Genomic DNA, 25,812 nt, shown 5'->3' on the forward strand with positions numbered 1-25,812 from the left:
TTTTAAAAAAATTTCCTTCTGAGTTTTCAGCATTTCCTTGCTGTAATCTCCAAACTCATGTAGTCATAAATAAATAAAGCCAAAGCTTAGGGTCTAAGAAATATCCTTCTGTAGTTAAATATAATAGTTATTCTCATTGACACCCAAAATATGACCCAGAGTCATATATGTCTTTAACAAATTTATACTCCTAAATCAGATGCTTTTTCTCTGCAACAATCACAGGAATGTGTGGTCTTGGGACAAAATTTTTTTGTGTCATGAGAGAGAGAAGTCATGCAAAGTTATAATAAATCTGGAAGACGTATGTAAGTGTGTTTATATGCGTTAATGTATTTTGTATATGTTTTTAAGAATCCACTTTCTATAATAGGATCAGGAGATCAGCGGGAACCAAGAGGCCCATCCCCATCCCCTAGGCTTGGAAGCCTTACCCCCCACCCCCATAAATTCATATTTGAGGAGCAACTGGAACAACTTCAAGTTGTCTTTTCTATTCAGAATCTTTCCCAAAGCTTTAAAAAAATTGTGAGATGAAATCACAGACAGAATCTCGATGTAGGCCTCTGAGACTAAACATAGTAAATGTATTTCACAGCCTCAGTGTAGTGTCTGTCTCGCTACCGTCATGTTACTGGTAATGAAATCTTCGGGGAAAAATGTTTCCTGTACTGTTTTGGTCTCAGCGACTTACCCTGTCTTTTGGGGGAGATTCCCAGGAAGGTTACATTTGTTGTGGTTGACTTTGATTCACAGCCGTCAGGTTGAGCTGTTCACGCTGATCCTATTCCCTGGCCTGGGTTTATATTAATAGTCTTCTACTAGGTTTTGGCTAACTTCTCAGAGCATTTGGGTGTGCTGTGGGCTCATTAACTGTGTGTGCTTTTTTTTCTTTACATCTGTGGTGTCAATATGTTCAAAAGAGAAATAGCTCTGTGGCTTCAAGTGTTTCTCAAAACGTAACACAGGATACCTCTTGCAGACCATCACAATGAGACATTCTGTGTCTATAGTGGTGCATACTTCCAGCCCACTCATTCAGAATCTTGGATGGCTTCCCTTCCGCATTAGTACAGCACCAGTTGGGTCCTCGTGGACAAAGGGGGCTCTCAGTTTCGTAGCTATTCCTTCCTGGCAGATTCTGCTGCAGCGCAGCTGAGGGTTCAGTTGTAGTAAATGGCAAAGGGTAGGAATCAATGTGACTGGGAGTTCTTAGAAACAGTCCTCTCCAGAACTGTACTAAAGAAATGCAGTTTCACAGTAAATAGTCTGCTCCCATGGCCTCGGGTGAAATGTGAGAGTGCAGCAAAGGATCTTAAGAATGCTCGGAAGGAATGGAAACCTTTTCTATCCCCTTACAAAAGTCATTGCCTGAGGGGAATTTACCAACTCTAAATCACGGCTATTCATTGCTGAATGAGACTATAGTCCTTTGGAATTCACCACAGGCCTCTGTATTTCTAAACAGTAATGTTCTCCTCTGTCTGCAGCCTTAAAGATGTGGCATCATTTTCTTGATCACCTTGTGGTTTTAATAATTTCATGATTGTAAAGATTCAGTCCTCTCTCCTAAGACCTTTTATTCAGCAGAGCAGAGAAATAAAAAGGTTTCCTATCCATTTATGTCCTCTTCCGGGAGCTCTGAATAGTACATGAGAGATGTTAATATGCTCTTAGAGACATCAGTGTTGTCAGATAGAAGAGGAATTCTCTCCCAGCATGAGCATTGAGAGTATCCCACATAGCGGTTTCTAACGTGGCCCCACATAGAGCTGGATCTTGATGCTTTTGTTCAACAATAACGCACGTGTCTGGGACAAACCCTGTGTTCCAGTGTGAGGGAATGTGTGGGAAGGACTGTATCATAAGGCTTCCGTTAGCACCTTTCACGTGGGGGGATAGAATTTGCTCTTCATGGGTTAGGATTTGGATTCCATTCTCTCCAAGCATCTGAGAACCACCGGTTAGAGACTTGGCTGTTGCACTTTAACCCTTTATCGCTATCTCCCAGAACCTGTTACAGCCTAACCCAGGGATGGCAGGTAGGTTTCCTCTTGCATATTTACTCTGATAGCCCCCCAAACCCTGAAGTTTAGAGGAAACGCTGAAGCTGCGCTCAAGGGGTGGGGAGGAAGAGGAGAATTGACATTAATTACTGCTGGTTATAGACTGATTTTCTAGGCAGCTATAAAGGTGACCTTGCTGTGATTTTCTTTCTAGAAAAGTTGTGCCAGTCTTGCAGAGCAAAATTAACCTCAAATTTCACAGTATTTTAGTTGTGTTGTCCTTTGCGCACTGAGAAGCCACACCACACACATCACAAAACATGTTTCCAGTCAGAGCCCTTACTCTGCACGTGCTGTGCCAGGTGAACCTAGTTTCTGGGATACCTGCTAGAGCACGCTGGCCAGTCGGCTTCTTTGGGAGGCACCCAACACATAACTATCGGAATTACTGAACTGATGAAAATTTAGAGCTGTTTTTGGAGAGATTTAACAAAAAGGATTTAAGGAGTAAACTATGTCATAAGTCTTGGCTTTATTCGTGGTATCATATAGTCTGGAAAATATGGTAAACAGCATGAGAAATCATTTGTCTTTTGTTCATAAATCCTTCTCAAACAATAAAATGTCAATCAGCCTAAAATTTGCTTATTGATATGTGCACTGCTTTCTGTCTTGTGGATTGGAAAATTTAAATTCTCCAAGTTGGTAGCAATCTATGGTTCTTTTAGTGCCTGTGGCCTCTTACATAGTCTTTTAGACTGCTTGAATTACTGCCATCCAGTTCCCTTTATGTGCTGAAACCATTTACTAATGTCATGAGGCAATTACCTCAGCTCTTTCTGTGTAGGGGTTCTTTGTGTAACACTGTTACTCATTCATACAGATAAACACAATGCAAAAACTACAGCATATATTTTTTCTCCTCTAAGCTTTTTCTGCACCCGTGTGGACTTACCCTACACTGCGTTCTGAGGGTACACAGATGAACAAATAGACCACGTAATGACCCCAAAACACAGTAAGGTATTTTGACTGACTTGCATAAAATGAAGCTTAAAATGTAGACGTCTGTGTCCACAGGTCTCCGCTTGAAAGTGCCTATAGTAGTGATTCATAGGGCCGGACAAAAGAGAGATTTACCTCTCTGCATTTCTATATGTGAAAATGATGCCCATGAACAGACTGGGAGATTGTTATACTTTTAACACACTTTAATAATGCTTTATAGGATTACACTATGTAAGGGACTTCCATATACCAGTGGCTGCGCTGCCTCATTTGTTCCTCATAACCAACTACTCTGAGAATTGTGAAGTCCAGATTTCTTTAGAGATGAGGAAACAAACAACCTTCTAGTCACTAAGTGATTTGCCCCAGGTCATTCAGCAATTATGTGTCAGGCTCCTTCCTTGATTTTCTTTTTTCTCTACTAAAGTGTCAGGTTTGGAAAGTCCTTTTTTACTTAATAGATACTCCTGTATGCGTGGTCCTGGAATGGGTATTATTCCAAGCAAATTGAATAGCTATTGCCTTCTGAGAGCTTATAGTCCAAAACACATAATAGATGGTTACCAACTTGGAGAGTTTCCCCAGAATATTCTAATTTTATTCAGAACCACAAAGTAAACAGAGATGGCTAATCAGACCTCTATAAACGTGGTCTAATTAATAGAGTTGGATCTTTTAATAACATACTTTCATTATTGGTATGGGTTATGAGCAAAGCTCCGTAATTACTTGGACGATTAGTATTCAATATTCTTTAAGCCAAAGCACAATAAAAACCCACTCTATCAGATTGAATTTGTTTATTTCAATAGGTTATTGTAAAATTTAAGGTTTTCCAAGAAAAGTAATTTCATAGTTACCATTTCTTGAGTACCTCTGTGTACTGGTCAAAGGGCTAAGTGCTTAACATATATATTTTTTATCATTTGTTCTCTCAACAATTCTCTGTACCATTTTACGGATGAGAAAACAGATTTAAAGAGACGCAGTAACTTGCTCCGACATCTGTTTCTAGCTATGTAGTCAATTAGATAACCTGAAAGTTCTCTCCTAGAAAGAGAGGAAAGAAAATTTCTCTTTCGAAATGCTAGATAGAATATAACCAGCTTCCTTTTAAATACACACAGGAGCAAGAGGAAGAGAACGATCACTGAAAATCAGTGTGATGAGATGGAGCTGACTTCGGCTGCCCAGGGAGAGGGGAGACAGTAAACAAGGGGCCTAAATTTTAATTACTATAAGGGTAGAAAATATAAAACCTTGGACCTGTGTAAGGTTGGAAGCTGGAATTGAGACCCCAAGAGGGACTCACATCTTTAGCAGAAGGGGGAACTAGAAAAAATTAACCTGCCAGCAAAAGAAGACCTTGTCGAGAAAGCTTGCCTGTTGCCTGGCCTTAGAATGATGGGGTCAGGGACCTTCCCTAACAATTTGTGGTTAGTAGGTACAAGAATTGAATTTCAGTGGCCTGCCTGGTAAGAACTAATGTTAGAAAGTGGTCCTAGGCTGATGATAACCCGGGGCGCAAATGGTTTCTGGAAGGATACAGCATCAATTCAGGGACTTACGATCCCCACAGACGAAGATCCACTGAATTTTTTTTTCTTTTTCTTTTCTTTTTTTTTTCTTTCTTTAAGATCCACCATGAAAGAGAATCAATAGAAAAAGAACAACAACAGCAAACAGTAGAGTTAAGACCCGTAAGAACTGATTTGCCCAACAGCTATCAGTGGGGCAGAGCTAAGATTGGAATTCAGAGCAGCCTGATTTTAAAAGCCTATTCTCCCACTTGGCATATTGCCTCGCATTCTGCCATACTGTCAAGTAAATGTTTTCTGGTAATTTTGGAGCTCTAACAATTGCTGCATGTTTGGTCTAACTTTTCAAGTAGGTAATAAGTTAAAAAAAAAAACACCTCTCTTCTCACCCCAATATTAATTGTAATATTAGTTCATTTTGTGAGATGTTTTTTCACAGACCTGGGACAATACCTAGAAAAACAGTGGAGATCTCTTATAGGTAGAGTGAGCCAGGAGTAATTATTACTAGTCAGTGCTCCTCCCTCGTAAGTATCCCCGTTTTGATGTTAATGGTCGGGCAATGCATGGGCCTCTGCTGATTAGGCTCTACATAGTGATTTTCAGCCCCAGCCTCCTCTCTGTCCACACAGGTTACTGTGGGATGCTGGAAAATCTCTTGAGTAGCTCTGAACATCTCCCTAAGCCTTGTCTGGTGAATCAGTACTCACCCTTGTTGAGTTTAGTGCTAGATTAATCTGTTCAGAATTTGTAGCCCAACGTAAATTCAGAATGGACTGCTTCCCAAACTAACCTTTTAATCTTCTCTTCCATATATGCTTTTACTCCCGGACTGCCCCTTCTTGGGTCTCTAAAGCTTTTCCCTCCTAAGCTTCAAACTCTATCTTTGCCTACATGGAAACTTCCTTTGCCTCTCTTGAAGGTTCTGGAAGTCCTTAATTCCCCTGACCCACCAACGCAAGCGAACATGACACTTTCCTGCCTGATACCACCCCTTCCCACCTGCCAACCCCAAACACACACAAAAATTTCTTTTCATGGGCTCCAGAGTATTGTACACTAACTGTACAATGGTTAATGGTTGTTTCCTTTATTTGTTCTTTGAAGCTCCCATTTTCTGGCCTAGTGTATGTGGCATATTTTGGAATAGTTGTTAGGATGAGGTCTTTCTTTCAGTGAATCTTGACTTACCTGCTGTTCTAAGCTGGTATCTGGGCCTAGTTTGGGTATCAGCTGTCAGAACCCAGTGGCAAGCGCTGTCTTTCCAGGAACTTTTGCACCTTGCACCATACCCTCAGGTTGTGTAGACTAACCTTCAGATGTTACCATCCTCTCACCAAGGCATCTTTTTCACCCCTACAAACCTATGAAAATCAGATTTGTTGAAGTATAATCGACATACAATAAGTTGCACATATCTAAAGCATATACTTTGCTGTGTTTGACATAGCAAAACTGTGAAACCATCACCACAATTAAGGTAATGAACATATCTATCACCCCCCCAAAAGTTTCCTCATAATTCCCTTGTAATCTCAACTCTCCCCCTCCCCATGAGGTAACTAACCACTGATCTGTTTTTTCTGTCACTATACATTGGTTTGCATTTTCTAGAATTTCATGTTTTTGTATAAATAGAATCACACAGTTGTTCTTCTTTTCGGTGGGTGGAAGGTCTGACTTCCTTAACTCAGCACAATTACATTGAGATTCATCCATGTTGTTGTGTGTATCAGTAGTTCATTCCTTTTTATTGCTGAGTAGTATTCCATCATAAAGATATGCCACAATTTGTTTATCCTTTCAGTTGTTGATGGACATTTGAGTTGTTTCCCATTTTTAGCTATTACAAATAAAGCACCTATGAGCATTCATGTAGAAGTCCTTGTACAGATAGATATATGCTTTCATTTCTCTTGGGTAGATACCCAGGAGTGGGATGGAAAGATAATATGGTAGGTATTTAAAATTTTAAGATAAACATTTTTAGATATAATAGATATATTTTCTACCAAGAATAAGGGAGTCATTTCCACAAATGGCTAAGGAGTGCTACAGCAGTTAGTAAATAAATTCAGGACTTTTCTTCCCTTAAAGTCCACAAACTAATTGTTTATATGTTTCCTAATTGGTTATAAATGGATTTTAGGCTTCTGGTGATCACTATTAAATGATACTGTGTTAAAATCACATCAGTTATAACCTGAAGGTCAAACTGTGTTTCCAAAATAGTTTTCTGTTGTGTAGACCTATTATATTCATAATATACAGGAAGTTAGGCAAGGGCTTTAGTTATGATGGATAAGAGTTGTGAGTTCCTGGGCTTCCCTGGTGGCGCAGTGGTTGAGAGTCCGCCTGCCGATGCAGGGGACACGGGTTCGTGCCCTGATCTGGGAAGATCCCACATGCCGCGGAGCGGCTGGCCCCGTGAGCCATGGCCGCTGAGCCTGCGCGTCCAGAGCCTGTGCTCCGCAACGGGAAAGGCCACAGCAGTGAGAAGCCTGTGTACCGCAAAAAAAAAAAAAAAAAAAAAGAGTTGTGAGTTCCTGTTCAACCAGAGCAGAATCAGTGGGAAAATGATAGCTTTATTTCTATTAATATTCATTTAATCTTGCCCAATTTTCTGCTAATCCATAACAATTTCATGGGCGACAGTTACTTTAAAAAAAAAAGGTACCAAATAAATGTATGAATATTTAAGGGAGCTTGTTTTTATCTTTAAAAAGACATAGTCCTAGAGCAGTGCTTACATTTTGTGTGATCTTAACATGTGATCAGTTGTAAGCATTTCACAGCCACAGTTTTGTGTCTGTGAGGTAACATAGGGTGGGTTTTTCAGGGCAGAAGGGGACTTGATGTTTATTGGCCACCTGCTGTATGCTGGCACTGCTGGTGCTTTCTGTAGCTTGTCTCATTTCGTGGTCTCACACAGCAGTTAGCACAGAGGCGAGTTTCCTCAGCTGATTTATGTGGCCCTTAGCAACCCAGTGCTGTCTACTCGTCCAGCCTCATCTCTCGTCAGTACCAGCTTTGCATCCTGTGCTTCAGCTGGTCTCATTTCTTCCAGATCCACAAATGTGCTTTGTTTCCTGTCCCCTCCCAGGTTTCTTACATGCTGTTCCCTCTACCTGACTCTCCTCTCTCCTCTCATAAGTAATTCCTGCTTACCATTCCACCCTGGTTGAGGTCTCACTTCCTTGGGTGCCTGCCTCGAACTCCTTTAAGACTAAGTCCTGTTAGAGTAGGGACTGTGTCTTCTTGCTTACCATTTTATTCCTACCAACTAGTGTAGTACTTAGAGTATTTGTTGAATGGACAAACAAGCAAACAACCTTCTCAGATGGGTAATCTTGTCCCCAAGTCACATAGCTAGTAAGTGGTGGACCCCAGAGTTCAAATGGAAGGAGGACACCAAAGCCATGTTTTTTCCACTACACTAAGCCTCCCCACAGTTGTAGTCACTAAACACTCTGAGGAGGACTGGCAGGCAAATGAGGTAATTGAATTGAAACAATATACCTAATTACATGTTGATCCAATATAGGAACATAATGAAGCCAATTTTCCATAAACCTAATCATGAAAATACTGGTTTTACTATCTTTTTAAAATTGAGTTATTCTGATTTTAGACTTAACACAGATTACAATAATTGATTCAGTAAAGACAGCCTGCAAATACAGTGGAGGTTGTGGGATCCTGAGAGGTATCACCCCGAAAATACTTTATTCTTAGGGTCAGATTCACCTGTCCTATTCCTCCCACATGTACTTTTTTTTTTTTTTTTTAAGCATATTTGCAAAGACTGAAATCTCTGCCTCCCAAGGTACAGATGAAATGTTAGAATATTTTCTTGGAGATTATGCAAAAATGTTTTCCTTAAGTAAAAGGTTACAGATTCTGTTACTTTTCTTTCTCTGTATTTTCCTTTAATCACCCTCTGTTTAATTATAAATCTCTTTTCCTTTTGAAGAACCTCATCGCTTTATCCCTTTGGAGTCTGGTCACTGTTTACCTCTCCAGCCTCATCTTTTGCCCTTCCTTACCTCCTCAAAGTGTGCTCCATTTACATAGAAGTACTTCAGATCTCTGACTGAGATTGGTGCCCCTCCTGTGAAACCCTTTGCTCACCCCATTTCCTAGCATCTGTTATATTCGTATGAAATAGTCTGAGGAGTTGTGTATCTCCTTTATTAGATGGTAAGCCTTCTTAGGGCATTTACTGTCTCAGAAGAATTCATACATCTCAGAATCCCCAGAACCTGACAGTTCCCAGCACACATTATGTAGCTAAGTAGTACATTGTAATAAATAAATAAGTAAGTAAATAAGTAAGTTTTGGGCCTCAGATCTCCTTCAGTATGAGAGAATGAGTCAGAGGTAGTTCAGAGCAGGAAGCAAGGATGTAGTCATTATTCTAACTTTCTTACTCCGGATCTGCGCAATTTGACTTCTAGATTAAATTAGTCTTTTGTTCGAATTTCCATTGTCAGGTTTTAGCAGTGTTCTAGTCGTGTTAGTTATCTGTTTGGCTCTCTGAACCAAAGTAATAGAATCTGGACCCACAGTTTCACCTGAGTTAGAGGAAAGAGTTCAGCAGGACAAACCACAGAATATTTACTTTTAAAAAAATTGAATAAAATTCAATCCACAGGCCATAGATTATAACCCTCAAAATCATTTAGAAGGGTTTATCTGACATCAGACTAAATGCCACTCTAACTTGTACGACTCGTAAGCTCAGAGCCCTGGAATAAATTCCTGACTTCTGCTTCCCTTGGCTATCCTATATTTGGTTGAATTTTTCTTTCTTTTTTCTTTTTTTCAACATGCTTTTCTAATTTAGACCTTATTTTCCTGAAGTCAGAGCCAGTCTAAATACAGACGTCAGTGAATTTCTCACAGTTCTCTGACTGGGAATCAAGGAGAGAAATACAGATCTGTGACCTCTCCAGTCACGTTTGGAGAGCTCACCTGTGCCCTGTGACCAGCTAGCTTTTCCACTAAAACCATGAATGCCTCCAGGCTGAGCACTGTTTCTTATTCCACATAAGAATAAGTCAGTTCCTCAACACCTAGTTCACTGTTTGGCACTTTAGTTGTTGTTACCAAAAATAAGTGTTTATATTTCCCATCAAGATCATTTTCTTTTAAGTAGACACTAATTAGTAAGTACTTACGAAAATCAGTATAGCAGCCTATCACAAGGTTCTCTAATAAAGAGACTGAAGAAGATATAGAGGCACTTCAGGGTTATTTGAACATAAGAAGATAAGCCAGAAGAATTCAGATACTGATTTAAGCTCAGAACAGAAAAACAGTGAAGTTTAAATGTTCTAAAATGGGTTTTTTTAAATAGCTTAAAATTACCTCTAGATTTTGGCTGCTTTATTTTTGCAGACTTTGGTTCATAAACCTTTCCTTGAGATTCTCAAGAAACTTTACATATTAATCTACCTTAAGAATATAAATGTTTTTTGCTGCTGTCAAAATTGAATGTGTGATCGATGAGAAAGATCTGAAAGCCCTCTGTTCTAGGCAGGATCGAGAACTTCTTTTTTTCTAATTCCACACAGACACGTCTTCGGCCTCTGAGGATGAGGGCTCTCTGAGACGCCAAGCTGCGCTCTCTGCTGCCTTGCAACAGAGCTTACAGAACGCTGAGTCCTGGATCAACCGTTCAATTCAGGGATCGTCCACTTCTTCATCCGCATCTTCTACGCTGTCCCATGGAGAGGTCAAAGGAACCAGTGGGTCTCTAGCTGATGTATTTGCCAATACTCGAATAGGTAGGAGCTGGATCTACCCGAGAAGCCCAAATTATGTTCCATTTGGCTCCCAGTATCCAGGAAATAGGTTATGATTTGTATTAGGTTTTTCAGGGTGGCCTAAAAAAAATAGAAACAGAAAGAACATGACAGTTAATGAGGCAAAGAAGGAAACACGAGCATTAATTACACTTGCAATGATAGAGAGCGTCTGCATTATTGGTACATAGTATTTATTGCCCACCTGAAGCCATAGCTATTTCTATAAGCAATACTCAAGCTGCAAGATATAACACCAGTCTTAGTGTGGTTTATCCCTATTGGAGAATATTCCATCAAGTAAAAGGTGTTAAAAGATGTCATGTATTAGATTTTCCCAGGATTGTTGTCTACATTCTCTCAAACACAAAAAAATTAAACCTGAGCAAATTCTGAACTAAGACAATATCAATAAGACCCTTTTGTCTTTAGCATAAAGACTGGATTTATTGTCGTTGCTGCTGTGCTATTGCTACAACGGAGTGTGCGGGCTGAGAACGTTGGTACTCTGTGAGCTGCTACCTGCTGCCAGTGCTCCTCTATGGAGTATAGCTTTCGCTTGGCTCTGCTTTGTGTGTGTGTGTGTGTGTGTGTGTGTGTGTGTGTGTGTGTGTGTTCTAAGAGTCTGTGACATCTGCAGATAAAGATACAGTTCAGATCTCTGCTTTTGCTTAATTAGTTGGTACACATGGCACTAAGTGATGTATATGAACATCGTGTGTCTGTGATACTTTTCCTTGTTTTTTAACAATCCACTTGCATTTTGGTGTCTTAATTTTTATATCAGTGACCTTCCTGTTTCACCTTATATATATCTTTATTCTATTCATTGATTTCTGAAAAGAATAACTTGGAAACCTTTCAATTTAAGCCTATAATTTTGAAAGAAAATAGCTACCTTGAGGGTATGCTTGCCTACATTAAAAGGCCAAGTGCCAGCAACTGATGGCTTGTCCTGCACTCTTAGCTGTGCCCTTAATTGACTGAACCTCCCAAAGCAGCTACGGATGAGCGTGCTCACCACCTCTTCTATTGGGAGCGTAAGCAACAGAGCCATGGTGGGGTCAGGTTTTATTCCCACATTGTCTAAAAGAGAGCAGTTTCACTTGTTAAAAATATTTTCCTGATACCCAGTTAACTTTACCTGAATTTTTGTTAACAAGATGATTTCATCTGACTTCATAGCTCATATTGCTTCCACTCTGTGAAAAGTTATTGGTTCAGGTACTCACAGGAACCATTTTATCCCACATTATTGCCTTTCGGATGTCTGCTCTAACAGAAGTAATTCATGTTTCTAAAAGAAAAATTTGAAAGTACAGATAAAAGGAAAAATAATCTACAAACCCACTTCTATGGGTAACACTTCAGTGTTATCACTTTCACGTATATCCTTCTAGACCTTATTTGCATATAAATATGTAAGGTTTTGGTTTTGTTTTTACAGAAGTGAAATTGTACTAAATATAATGTTCATAACCTTTTATTAGCAGTGTATCACAGACATCTTTTATATCATTAATATAGAATTATACTTTTTTTTTATGGTTTCAAAATATGCAACTGTATGGCTGTGCCCTAGCTTATTTTAGCCGTTTCCCTATTTTGGACATTTAAGTAGTATCCAGTTTTTTGCTATTATGAAACCGGAATGAACATCCTCGAACACACAACTTTGTGCATTTGTTTGATTATTTCCTCTTAGGATGTATTCCTATAAGTGGAATTGCTGGGTCAAATAAAAATGTCTATTTTTAAAGCTTTGTTATCACATTGTCCTACAGAAAGAATATACTGCAATATACTTGTGCAAAATATTTAAAGCTTTAAAAAATATTAAACTAGTAATTATAGACTTTTGGGGCATGGAAAGCTTACTCCCAAATTGATTTTAGAAATTGTTTATATTATGCTTTTTCCCTTTTCCATAGTTATGAGTGGCCTTTCATCATTCTTACGAATTGTATACTTTGCTTCCTCTAATTTTCGTTTTCTTCTTCTAAGTTTTTGGTAACACATCCCTGTTGAATGGCTCTCTTCCAACTATATCATTATTTCTTTATAGTAAGAATCCCTACGTGAAGCAGAATATAACAACACTGTTTAATCGTGCTTAGAGCAAGGGAAGAACCTTTTCTGTCAAGTAAATCCAAGTAACCTATTGGTTATTTTATAAAAATTAAAAGTGGATTTTATCTGGTTTTCTTCATTTGGGAACTTGAGCGATCTGACTCCCAAGACACAATTTCTGTCTTCAGTGAAAGAAGAAACATAGATAAACCAACGTAAACATGAAGAAATGCTCAGAAGACTAGACTGTTAGTAGCCATAATGATCATACTTTGATTTCATTTTGAAGTCACTTGCAATTTTTATTTTATTATGGTTATTTTTATAACATTGGATTTCTACCAGACTTTCTGTGTAGGAAACAGCATTTTTGAGAAATATTTGATATGCGATTTTATCTTACTAAGGGTGCTCAAGTTCTCAAGAGTAATAATTTTAGAAAGCTGATATGCCCTGGCTTAACCTCTTCCTCTCTCATTATATCTTGCTAGTAAAATGTGATTTTAAAGGTGGTTTTATTGGAGCTAGTGTCCCATTTATGTAGTTTTCTTTCTTCTTAAAAAACAAACCAAAAAAAAAAAAGATTTAAAGATTCTTATTTTTATTGCTAATGTAATATAATTCTAAATCTTGGTTTCTTCCCTCTTAGAGAATTTCTCTGCTCCCCCTGACGTCACTACAACTACCTCTTCTTCGTCATCATCTTCCTCAATACGCCCAGCAAATATTGATCTACCCCCATCGGGGATAGTTAAAGGCATGCACAAAGGATCCAACAGGTCCAGCCTCATGGATACAGCTGATGGTAGGCATCTCTGTTTGATAGCTAAATAGGGCATATTAGTTAAACAGAAAAAATTCAAATTATAAACAGCACTGCCTGATGTCCAGCAGTGGCAGAACTATACTGCGATTGACCTACTGACACAGATCATCTTGAGCTCCCTCTTTTCAACGTCTGCACTGTAGCAGCACTAACACTTGTTCACACTTCGTCTATACTTTCAAAAAGATACTCTGAACAAAAAGTATGGAAAAAGAAAAGAATGCTATGAGAGAAAAGGGATGTTAGATGAAATATTTAAACAGTATTAATAATAGCATATTTTTTCTCTGTTGTCATAAAAATGATAATGTACGTATTTGGCCCAGTTGAAATAGAATGAGACTGTGGACAAAGGCCAAACATCATTAGAAATAAAAGCTCCTAAGAGAATTGAGGAACTGAAATATCCCTAAAATCAATTAATTTTAACTTACCATTTTTTCCCTTATAGGTGTTCCTGTCAGTAGCAGAGTATCCACAAAAATCCAGCAGCTTCTCAACACTCTGAAACGACCCAAAAGGCCTCCCTTAAAAGAATTTTTTGTGGATGACTCTGAAGAAATAGTGGAAGGTAGTGGTAATATTAACAAACATGTATATTCCTTAGAAATTTCGTAAGCAGTTGCTACATGTTAGGTATTATAGGATTTAAGGATGAACAAGGCATCGTTTTTGGTTGAAAGAGTTGATAGCTTTCTGCTCTTTATATTTTAAATCTGAGATGAAAAGTAAAGAGAGAGGGAGGGGAGAGAAAAACAAAGAGATAACTATGGAACACAGAAATATGCTCTTTGAAATTAGGAACAAACACATAATTTTAAAAATTGTTTATATTTGGCATTATCCTAGAACTGGAGTGTCAAATTCGATCTCAAAAGTTTGCCCATTCTTTTTTTTTTTTTGGCTGTGTTGGGTCTTAGTTGCTGCACGCAGGCTTTCTCTAGCTGCGGCGAGCAGGGACTACTCTTCGTTGCAGTGCACAGGCTTCTCATTGTGGTGGCATCTCTTGTTGTGGAGTATGGGTTCTAAGCGCGCAGGCTTTAGTAGTTGCAGCATGCGGGCTCAGTAGTTGCGGCTCGCGGGCTCTAGAGCACAGGCTCAGTAGTTGTGGTGCACAGGCTTAGTTGCTCCAAGGCATGTGGGATCTTCCCAGACCAGGGCTCGAACCCATGTCGCCTGCACTGGCAGGCAGATTCTTAACCACCGTGCCACCAGGGAAGTCCTGCCCATTCTTTTCTAATATAACCCAGTCGTTTTGTTAAATCAACCAGTCAACACATATATGTATCTGCTTTAACGTGGTAGATGGTGAAATAGGTTCACGAAAGTACAGTCACTTCCTTCTTCCTTCATGTTGTTGTTTACAGTTTAGACAAAACATATACTGTAGGTGAAAGCTGAGTTTAGTCAATATGCATGTATCAACTGGTACAGGCAGTTTGGAGAAGGGAAGAACTCCATTTCATCTGTGTGGTTAGGGAAGGCTCCCTAGAGGAAGTGATAAGTGATTTATTCATTCAATAATTTTAAAAATATTTAGGGATAAAATAATATGATGTCTGGAATTTAATAGAAGGATTGGGAGGGGACCATATGGCGGCATAGATGGAATGAGGGTGGCCATTTGATAGTTCTATCTAACAAAAGCTTTCATCCAAAGAACTAAGTCTTGGTAGTTTTGCAGTCCATTTTTACGTCCTGAGGCTAAGAGTAGGCAAACCTTAATGGAACTAGGCATGTTGGTAGACCAGATCCAGTCTTAGCCCACTTTGTACAGCAGGAAGCAACAAGCAACCTGACGTATGAGGTTAAGATGAATTTCTGTTTCTTTAGGAGTCACTAAACTCATTGAACTATGGTAATCTTTCTTGATGGACTGATATTTTCAGGGTGTCTGTGCCAGTAATATCCTCTTCAGTCTTTTTAGTACTGTGTATTGACTAGGCAAGTGAAGGTCAAGGTTTAATAGAGTTATACTTGAGCAATATTCATACTTGAGCTCAATTAGAATAGAGCTAACAGCTTTCCACTAATTTTAAATAGGCAACATTTTTTTATTTGAATGACAATTACCTTTGGAAAAGAAAAATACCTATATGTCTTTGGAAGTCTGGAAGAGTGTGCCCCAGGGTCTGCATTGAGGCCTAATGGATGGCAATAATGTACGGACTTTTATGACCAGAACTATGCCTACCATATATACAATCTGTCCATAAAAAGAAAACTATTTATTTAGAATCACCCATGTTTATTTTTATACTTAATCCAGTGGTTTAGGGTCTGAGAATATGCAAATGTTATTTACCTAGGGCAGTGAGTTGGGAAGAGAAACTGTTAGTTTTGTGTCAGTAGAAAAATGAATGACATTTTAAGTAAGTTTCCCCAACCTGTCATTAAATTGAGCTGTAAAATAAAATTTATTTCACATTTCATTTGCCCTTCTAATACTTGCTGCTCGTTCCATCTGTTCTCTCTTCTATAATGCTTCTCTCATCTCCTACTCACCTGGCTAATCCCTACCCTTCCCCTCCCTTTAAGACTCAGCTCAGGCATTACCTCCTCCAGGTGGGAGACCCCATCCCCTAAGCTGGGTGGCATGGCCCTCTTCTGCCCTCTCTGTACCTGTCTCTGTCACGCACTGGTCATGTTTACTTAGCTCTGTGTATGAGTGTGTCCCCACTGTCTGGATACTCCTAGAGGGCATGGACCCTGTATTCCTTGTACCCGGCATTATTAGAAGCAATAAATGTTTGTTCAAAGAATGATATGTGCAGCGTTTATCTTCTCAATGTTTATCACATCTTGTGCACATAATTGGCACTCAGTGAATACTTGGCCTTTTGTTCCATATGTAAATTATCTTTCCTGCTATGAAAATACAGGATTTTTTTTTTTTTGCTTTTTAATGTTTGAATAATACTTGTTTATTGTAGAAAAATTAAGAGGACTTAAGTTTTGTCTATATGAAAGAATATGAAATATTAGTCACCTCCAGTTTCTGGAATTGCCCATGTTAATGATCCTGGTGCTTTTCTTTTTTGTCCCCCAAGTTCAGTTCAATTTAATTAACATTGATTGAGCAACCATTATGTATTAGGCACTCTAGGCAATAAGAGGAATATGAACCATGTCTTCTCTCAAAAAGCTCTCAGTCAAGGGACTTCGCTGGTGGTCCAGTGGTTAAAACTCCACGCTTCCAATGCAGGGGGCCTGGGTTCGATCCCTGGTTAGGGAACTAGATCCCACATGTCGCAACTAAGGTTCGCACACCGCACCTAAAGAGCCCACGTGCCGCAACGAAGATCCTGTGTGCCGCAACTAAGACCCAGAGCCGCCAAATAAATAAATAAATTTTTTTTTTTTAAAAAAAAAGAGCTCTCAGTCAAAGGGGGAGAAAAAATTATAGAGTAGCAGATGCTCTTGAGCATCGTCAGTACTTTAATAAGGGTGCACTAGCACACAGTGTGGAAGCACTAAGGAAGGGATGGCCCCGGGCGGCTTCCCAGGGAAGGTACCATTAGAGCTGCATCCTGAGAAGGATGAGTGCAAGTTCACCAGGAGGCAAAGGGATTGGCCATATGAGATGTGCACAGAGGTATAGAGACATGGAAGGAACATTGTCATTCATGCCCATTGTCTGCCTGAGTCCAGTATGACCCTGTTGTATCCCCATTTTATAGATGAGGAAAATTGAGGCTGGGGTAACTCCTTTTGCCTCAGGTCACACTAGTAAAAAGTGAATGTAAGCTTGGGTTTTCTGATTCATAGTTCAGTGCTTTATCATTAAACATAACCTGGTGAGGTGGAACCTGGCTTTCTAACATTGGACACAAACTAAAGGTCTAAAAACAAGCTTACTAAAAATTGTAAAATTGCTAAACAGAAATGTATGCTTTGTGTTTTTTTGAACGTTCAGGCATTTGCTTTGTCAAGGTCAGGATTTGTTGTGTAAAATATATTAAATATGATTTTACGATTATGTGGGAAAATGAATTAAGGCCCAGTTTGTGGATTACTATTTCTAACGATGTCCTTTATTTTCTCAGAGTGAGTTCAAGCCAGATAAAGATAAAGGGAAAGGGGAAATGTACTTGAGATTAGAGACCTAAGTTGTGTTACTTGGTATTTGTACTTACTTCAGATCGTATTTTCATAATCTGTTGGGCTTGTTTTGGTACAGTACCTCAGCCAGACCCCAACCAACCCAAGCCTGAGGGACGGCAGATGACCCCTGTGAAGGGAGAGCCACTAGGAGTCATCTGTAACTGGCCTCCTGCTCTTGAGTCTGCCCTGCAGCGCTGGGGCACCACTCAGGCAAAATGCCCCTGTCTGACTGCACTGGACGTAACAGGGAAACCAATTTACACTCTTACTTATGGTGAGTTTCAGGAGTCCAGTTCCTTCCTTTTCTCCTAATAGTTCTTCAGATTATCATGGGTAATGTTTTTATCTTGCTATTTAGCAGTTACTGGTCATTGTGTTTCACTAGATCTTTTAAATTATTTTAATAGGATTCTAAGTTCTAAGTACAGCTGTTGCCAAATATTTTCTTTTGCTAAAGGGACTGTTGCAAGCCAGCTGATATTTAAAAGAAGAAAGAGACTTTTTAGATCCACTGATGTTTAAACATTAGGAGAGGATTTTAGGAAGATATTTGGGCAGGATTAATGGCATATGGTAAAAATCAGGTGGTTTTATCTAAAAATTGAAATTGGTTACTTTTTAGATCTTTGTCATTTACTTCATCCTGCCTCTTGCGTGTAATAGGCACAAAATTCTATAATGAACAAAGAATCAGTAGTTTTCCATTTAGTTTTGTTTTACAAATTTTTAAAATAACTTTATTTTTATTATTTCTTTTTTTAAATAACAAGAAGAATGGATTCAACTTGGGCTGTGAGATTTTGTACTAGTTTATTCAGACAGATTCCTTTTTCAACCTTCACAAGTGGTATACATTGTCCATAGATCTCCATATAGAATACTTTAGAGAAATAGTTTTTATTTAAAGAATTGTACAGATTGACATGAGTTTCCATCTTCAATGCCCCTCTGAACGAGTTGTGTGTAAAACTAACATATCTTTGCAAAATAAAATGATTTTACTTTCTTCATAATCTAAAATAAGAATTTCTAAGGGTGGTCGGGGAAAGGAGCCGGAAGAGGGGAGCAATAGGCTTTTCCCCCTAAAATTGTTTTTAGCATTCATTTCAGAAGCTGTACATTGATCTCATCCATGTACCCTTTAAGAAAGCAGTCAGCTAGCCAAATCTTTACATGTTTATTTAACATCTTTGACTATATCCACATGTTTCACATAGTTAATTTCCATTTTATTGTCTGTTTTCACTGAAATACAGTGGTATGGAATGCTCAGTCATTTGAGGCGTACTTTTGCTTTGCACTTACTTCAGGTATCCAGTATCATATGTGTAAGTGTTTCTTCAGAAAAAGCTTAGAAAGAAGCTGTCTTCTGATTTTCAGTCCTGTGATAAAAACTTGTTTCCTTCCCTTTAAATCTGATCAGCTCACATCAGATTATTTCTAAAGACATTCAGATTACTTCAGAGAAGAATTTGAAATATTATCTAAATCAGAGTGAGCTTTCGGTGATGTTTCATTTTTGCTTGAAGGCAGCACTGGCTTTCGTAAACTAGAGTGACTGTGAAGCAGTTTTTGTGGCGGAGGGCCTCTCTGTGTGTTGAGGGTGATGCTTGTCTAATGTATCATTTGCTAGAGGCCGTTATCTCCTTTGGTGTGCTGATGAACTGAATGCCCTCTTGCTGAAGTAGGCCTGTGTTTTTCTATATGACTGTTTTCTTTTTCCAGGAAAGTTGTGGAGCAGAAGTTTAAAGTTGGCCTACACACTGCTTAATAAACTGGGGACCAAAAATGAACCTGTGTTAAAACCTGGAGACAGGGTAACTGGTTTTTTTGTTTGGTTGGTTGGTTTTTTGGGGGGGTTTTTGTTTGTTTGTTTTAGGGAGGTGATGCTTATTGTTTTCTAGCATGCACATTCTGAATTTTTAATGTACAACAGCACAATTTATATAACTCTTACTCTTAGAAAATGAAAATGGTTTGGTTCCAACCCAGGTTATAATTCTTGCATTTATAGTTTGAAGGATATTCACATGTCTCTTTACTAATGAAAATAAAGAGAAACCTAAGTCTTTCTGTAAATAAATATTTCAATATTTAGACAACAAAAATAGCAATCAAGTTTACTCTTTGATTTTTTTCTTTGAAAAATGCCCCATAAAACTTTCAAAACAATATTCTGGGGTTTTGTGTGGACAGGGAGGGAGACTTATGATACTTCTAAGAAGAAACAAATTGACATCATTAATTTCTTTTTAAATTAGAGGTGACATTAAAATTTTTTTCAATATTTAAAGGTTTTATTCACTTTCTAAATAAAATTACTTCTTATCATCAAATATTACTTTTCATTTGGGCTTGTAGAATGAAACACCAGCTACATACACAACAGAATTCATTTTAGTAGGCTCATGATTACAAAATTTCCTAAACTAGCCTTTTAAAGATATTAATACTTCTGCATTTTGGCAAAGGGCATCTAAAGTATGGCTTTTACTTTTAAGTATGACTTGTGAGTGTATCATAATCTTCACTGAACCCTAAGAAGGTAATTTCGTGTCTTCCTAACAACATGGACACTTGTGTGCAGAAAGGAAATGGGTTGTTTAAATGTCTTGTGCATTTAGTATTTTTTTTAGAACTCTAGAAGGTTCAGAACTGAACTTATCTTGGGAGTAAGTTAAGAGAATTTTTAAGTGAGAGAAAGAAAGGGAGAAACAAAAGTCCAATGACATAATTAAGTTTCAAATGTTAATCTGTGAATATCCAAGCCAAGGAACAAACTCCACAACAATCGTGACTTCTGTGTTTTTGCATTCCTTGAGGAAATTAGGAAGGGTCAGTTATCTCTGATGCATTACAGGTGAGATCACAGGTTTGAACATATTATGGAGGTTTCACTGTTTATCTTTTGTAAATGAATTAACTTTATATTCATAATGGTTTCTGCCAGTATTGCTTATACCTACTACCAAATGCCTTCTTGCTAGTATACTTGCATTGTTGGTTAAGTGAGCATAAGGATTAATGCAATGAATTTGTTAAAAAGTAAGAAACCTTAGGTTTGCCCTAAGGTGGTAATTGAGTCCGTCAATTCTTGTAGGTTCTCTCTGAGAGATACAAGGCGTATTCTTTAATATGTTAGTCTATCTAGAGAGATCCATCACATTAATTTTATTGCTTTAGCCCTGCACTAAAGTAAATTGCCTTAGGTTTTCTAAGTAATTAACTTACTGCTGAAGGTGGGTTGTTTACTGCTAAATCACCAATAGAATTAAATGAAAAATTCTTATGGTGATGATGATGAATTGCATTATAGTCCCCGAATTGTGCCTAGTATAATCATGGGAATGACAGAGATCTTTTTAGATGTGTGCATCCTTCTGAATAAGTTAATTTTCTTTAGGCCATTAAATGGTTTGATGTATTGTGTCCATGCTAAATGTCATATATAAATCTATCACTTAGTGGCATTGAAAGCGTTAGTCTCCTCTTATTCCTCTGTATTGAATGTCATTATGTATTATAGGTAGCCCTGGTTTACCCCAACAATGATCCAGTCATGTTTATGGTGGCTTTTTATGGATGTCTCCTGGCCGAAGTGATTCCAGTGCCTATAGAGGTACCTCTTACCAGAAAGGTAACATTGCTAAATTTAAGAGAAGTGTAGCCTGATGCGACATGGCAGGCATTGGGTTCTTGGATCAGTTGACTCAGTTACAACATTAAAAAACAGTCTGACCATTTTCTTAAGTACTTAGCTTCACTTTCTAAAAACATGAAAGTTGTAGAAAATTTATTTATGAATATTTATAAGTTTCATGAAAATAACCTGTTTTCGACCGAGATAGAATTTTTCTAGTGTTATATATCACGTAAAAGTTATGGGGACACACTTGACTTCTCAACGATTACCATTTATAAAGAGTACCACTCGGGAATTCCCTGGCGGTCCAGTGGTTAAGACTCGGGCTTTCAGTGCCGTGGACCCGGGTTCAATCCCTGGTCGAGGAACCCACAAGCCACGTGGTACAGCCAACAACAACAACAAAAGTACCACTCTCGGGACTTCCCTGGTGGTGCACTGGTTAAGATTTTGCCTTCCAGTGTAGGGGGTGTGGGTTTGATCCCTGGTCGGGGAGCCAAGGTCGCACATGCCTTGGGGCCAAAAAAACAAAACATAAAACAGAAGCGATATTGTAACAAATTCAATAAAGACTTTAAAATGGTCCACATCAAAAAAAAATCTTAAAAAAAGAAGTAGCACTCTTGCTTCAGAGACTATAGATAATCCACATTTACAATAGGTGAAACCTTTCTGTGAAGGGATTTCCCTTAACTGCATCATAACATCTAGGGCCTCCATTAAGTCGAAGGGCAATGCAGTGATGTTGTGTTACTACCTTGGGGTACAGAATTTACTTTGACCACACATCCGTCCTACTAAAATAAGCATATGTGGCAGATGTCAAAGTTTAACTGAATGATTTCTCCATGAGCTGTTTGACCCTAATTTTCTCGTGCAGTTTATTATTGGGAGTTGATGGTGAAGACAAATATGGTGGAGACTGTGGATTTATAAGAAAAAAATTATTTTCTGAAAGGAATAAAAAAATGGGTAGCATCCCTGAAACTCTGGTTGATGGGTATAGTATCTTTAGATTGGTCAGGAAATCATAGGGTTGTTCTTAAATTATTAAGTTGGCAATGTTTATGTGGTTTCATAATGATACTTTTAAGATGAAATTTTAATGGAAATGCTTTAGGCTATCTCTTTTGGTTTCTTCCTCAGCTATTGCTGTAAGGCTTAAATCTACCTCCTTTAAAATAGAATAATAAGGAGTATGTGGACCTGGGTACAACCGTCCATTCACTTTCATTGTAAATTTGTACATTTGATGTCCATTTACATTATTTATTTTGTTCTGACCTGAATTGCTTTGCTTTTGGATTTGGAGGTATGGCTAGGTCAAGACAGCTTAACCATGTTCACTTTTATTTCATTTCCTGAGATTAATCTAAGAGAGGAGTGTTGCTGACCGTTCACTAAAATGGTCACATTTGGCTGGTGGAATTCGTCGTTAGCAACGTCAGATTAATAAAATGTGGTTTGCACTCAGGAAGTCACTGTGTTGTAGAAATTATTTGGAAGAACATATTGTCACTGGATTTTGACAATTGCCAGATATCAGGGGGTTCCACAAATGTGTCACACAAGTGCCAGAGTGTTACTAAGTGTCAGGTTTGGGGCTTCAGTATGCTCACGTTCACTCCCCTGCCTTGCTCATTATCTTTTCTCCACAGGATGCTGGAGGGCAGCAGATTGGCTTCTTGCTGGGAAGCTGTGGTATTGCCTTAGCTCTTACCAGTGAAGTTTGTCTAAAGGGATTGCCAAAAACCCAGAATGGAGAAATTGTACAGTTTAAAGGTTAGTAATATTTGTACCTGAATTATCAGTTAAAAATTAAAGCTGAGTGCTTTAATTAGTGTTTTAATTTAATAATAGCTAAGTACTTAACATATATTTTCTTATTTAATTCTCACAATCTTATGAAGTAGGTACCATTATTATCCCCATTTTACAGGTGAGGAAAGTGAGACACAAAGAGGTTAAGTAAGTTGCCCAAAGTCACAGCTAATATATGGCAGAGCAGCGATTTGAACCCAAATCTGTCTGATTCCACAGCCCACACCCTTAACCTTTATGCTGATGGTTGGAAAAGCTACCACTCTGTTCACTAAAGCTAAATGCTACATGTAGAGACAGAGGATAGACCCTATCCTCAGTGGACTTCCACTGCCAAATGGACCTCCCAGTTGTTGAGGTAATGTCAAGGCCTGGAATTAGCATGTGGAACGATGGTACTTTCGAAAGAAGGTACAATTGTCTGGTGATTTATCACTAAACACTAATAAAGATATTTTACTGATTATAAAATGACCTTGATTTGGTCTCTTGATATTTAAAATGACCAATTCATTGTGAACTCCTTTCCTGATGGCTTAGGCAATTCAATTTTTATTTTGGGTTTGATTTAGGTTGGCCCCGGCTCAAATGGGTTGTAACAGATTCCAAGTACCTTTCAAAGCCACCTAAAGACTGGCAACCCCACATCTCACCTGCTGGTACAGAACCAGCATACATTGAGGTAAGTCCTGAGACTAGGATGTACATTCTGACTTTTCCTTTGGCTTCAATTGCTGTCCCACAAAATTTAAAACTAATTTTTTGTAGTGTTAATGTTAGTAGATCCTCCTGGTTTGTTAGATTTCCATCTTTTGGCTTGTAAAATGCCTTATAGTGACCCTTCTATTCTAATTATTTTGAACATAAATACATATTCAAGAGAAAGACAACAAAGAAATTGATCCTCGTCATATAAGAAAGTTACAAAAGACTTAGAGAAGTTCAGAGGTTTAAGAAATGCTTTACTGGCAGAGATATTTTTCTGCTGCTTTGGGGATGGGAGTGGTGGGGGGTGATGGGAAGCAAGAGACTGGAGAATTGAGGAGGACAAATAGCTGTGCTTTAAAAGAACAAATTTAGGGCTTCCCTGGTGGCGTAGTGGTTGAGAGTCCGCCTGCCGATGCAGGGGACACGGGTTCATGCCCCAGTCTGGGAAGATCCCACATGCCGCGGAGCGGCTGGGCCCGTGAGCCATGGCCGCTGAGACTGCGCGTCCGGAGCCTGTGCTCCGCAACGGGAGAGGCCACAGCAGTGAGAGGCTCGCATACCGAAAAAAAAAAAAAAGAACAAATTTAACAGATAAAGAGCAAGAAGAAACAGATGGCTAGAGGGTTTGGTATTGAATGTTAGTGTAGGAACTTGACTGATTGATAACATAATTCAGTTGAGGGATTAAGTCCTACTGCATACCAGGCACCAGGCCAAGTGCTTTATTTTTTTTTATTTTTACTTTTTTAAAATTTATTTATTTTTGGCTGTGTTGGGTCTTCGTTGCTGCGCGTGGGCTTTCTCTAGTTGCGGCGAGCAGGGGCTCCTCTTTGTTGCAGTGTGCGGGCTTCTCATTGCAGTGGCTTCTCTTGTTGCGGAGCATGGGCTCTAGGCACACAGGCTTCAGTAGTTGCAGCACACGGGCTCAGTAGTTGTGGCTCGCGGGCTCTAGAGCACAGGCTCAGTAGTTGTAGCGCACAGGGCTTAGTTGCTCCGCGGCACGTGGAATCTTCCCAGACCAGGGCTCCAACCCGTGTCCCCTGCATTGGCAGGCGGATTCTAAACGTGCACCACCAGGGAAGCCCAGGCCAAGTGCTTTATATGCATTATCTCAGTCAGTCCTCACAAGTACCCTGTGAGGTGGGGGGCTGTTATTAAACCTGCTTAGTACCTGAGGAGACTAAGACTTTAACTTGAGTAACCAACCAAAGTTTGTCTAAAACCTTTGACTTGAAGTTGACAGAGCTCGGACTCAAACTCATACATGATTCACTCTCAAAGCTATGCCCTTGAGTACTCTGCATCTTGCTTGAGACATATTAGTAAATGCTCACCAACTGTTTGCTAAATTAATGAATAAACATCCATAAATTTTAAAAAAAAGTTTGGGGAAAAAAATCCACCCAGCTTGAGCCCTGTAGTGATAACTTTGGCTATAAAAGGGAAGAGAGTGGGCAGTAGCTTTGAGGCAACGTGGATCGAAGGAGGATTGCTTTTAAAGATGGAAGGGATCTGGGTACATTTAAATGACAGATAAGTAAACAGGCGATTAAAATACCACATTTAGCAGTCAGCTCTCAATCCATATCATCTCCCAGTGATGACATGGTTCACCCCTTCATCCCCCTTAAAACTGCTCACTGGCTTCCCTGACTACTGACTGACCACTCCTTTTCACTCTTCTTTATTGGTTCTTCCTAAAAGGTAAAGTGCCCTTCATTCTGTGGCCCCTGCTTAGCTCTCTGACCTCATGTAGAACTACTGTCCTCTACATTTCTATGCTTCTGCTATTCTGAATTAACTTGCAGTTTTCACTTGGGACCCTCTTATTACCCACAGGACATTGCTAGTGAGTTTCAAGTATCCTGTGGGTAATAAGGAGCTTTTAAAGGGTTGTCAGCAGAAGAGTGACAAGAATAAATATGTTGTTAAAAGATTTATCTGTTTGGTGGAGTTAAGAAGGGAAATGGGGAGCTTTCACAGTTATCCAGGTGAGCCCAAGTTCATGGTGATGGGGATGGAGAAAAGTGGTTGGATGGAATTGAGATACAGTAAGAAATAGAAGAGACAGGACTTAGTGACTAACTCTGGAGAGGGCAGAGGCAAGAAAGACACTTGGGTTTCTGACTTGGGCAGCTGGATAGATGATGGATGGCATCCTTCGCTAAGACAGGAAGTACAGCAAGAAAAGTTTTCATGGGCGAAAGGTAGAGGGGTGGTGTTGGCTGCGTTTCACAGGAGTACGGGTCATTCGAGGGGAAGGGTTGACCCTCTGAGTCTG

The 25,812-nt window shown here is 39.0% G+C and overlaps 1 protein-coding gene across 1 annotated transcript in view; it reads left to right on the top strand.

Annotated features, from left to right (window-relative positions):
* Positions 1–25,812, top strand: part of DIP2B (disco interacting protein 2 homolog B) — a 236,959-nt gene that overhangs the window by 159,456 nt on the left and 51,691 nt on the right. Inside the window, exons 5-12 of the mRNA XM_082664954.1 lie at positions 10,129–10,341; positions 13,079–13,234; positions 13,707–13,826; positions 17,436–17,633; positions 19,085–19,176; positions 20,886–20,996; positions 22,661–22,784; positions 23,396–23,505. Of these exons, the coding sequence (XP_082521080.1) occupies positions 10,129–10,341; positions 13,079–13,234; positions 13,707–13,826; positions 17,436–17,633; positions 19,085–19,176; positions 20,886–20,996; positions 22,661–22,784; positions 23,396–23,505 (1,124 nt within the window). The remainder of the gene's footprint in view (positions 1–10,128; positions 10,342–13,078; positions 13,235–13,706; positions 13,827–17,435; positions 17,634–19,084; positions 19,177–20,885; positions 20,997–22,660; positions 22,785–23,395; positions 23,506–25,812) is intronic.

Source organism: Grampus griseus (genome assembly GCF_964374135.1).
Source record: "Grampus griseus genome assembly, chromosome: 11".
NCBI classification, from domain to species: Eukaryota; Metazoa; Chordata; class Mammalia; order Artiodactyla; family Delphinidae; genus Grampus; species Grampus griseus.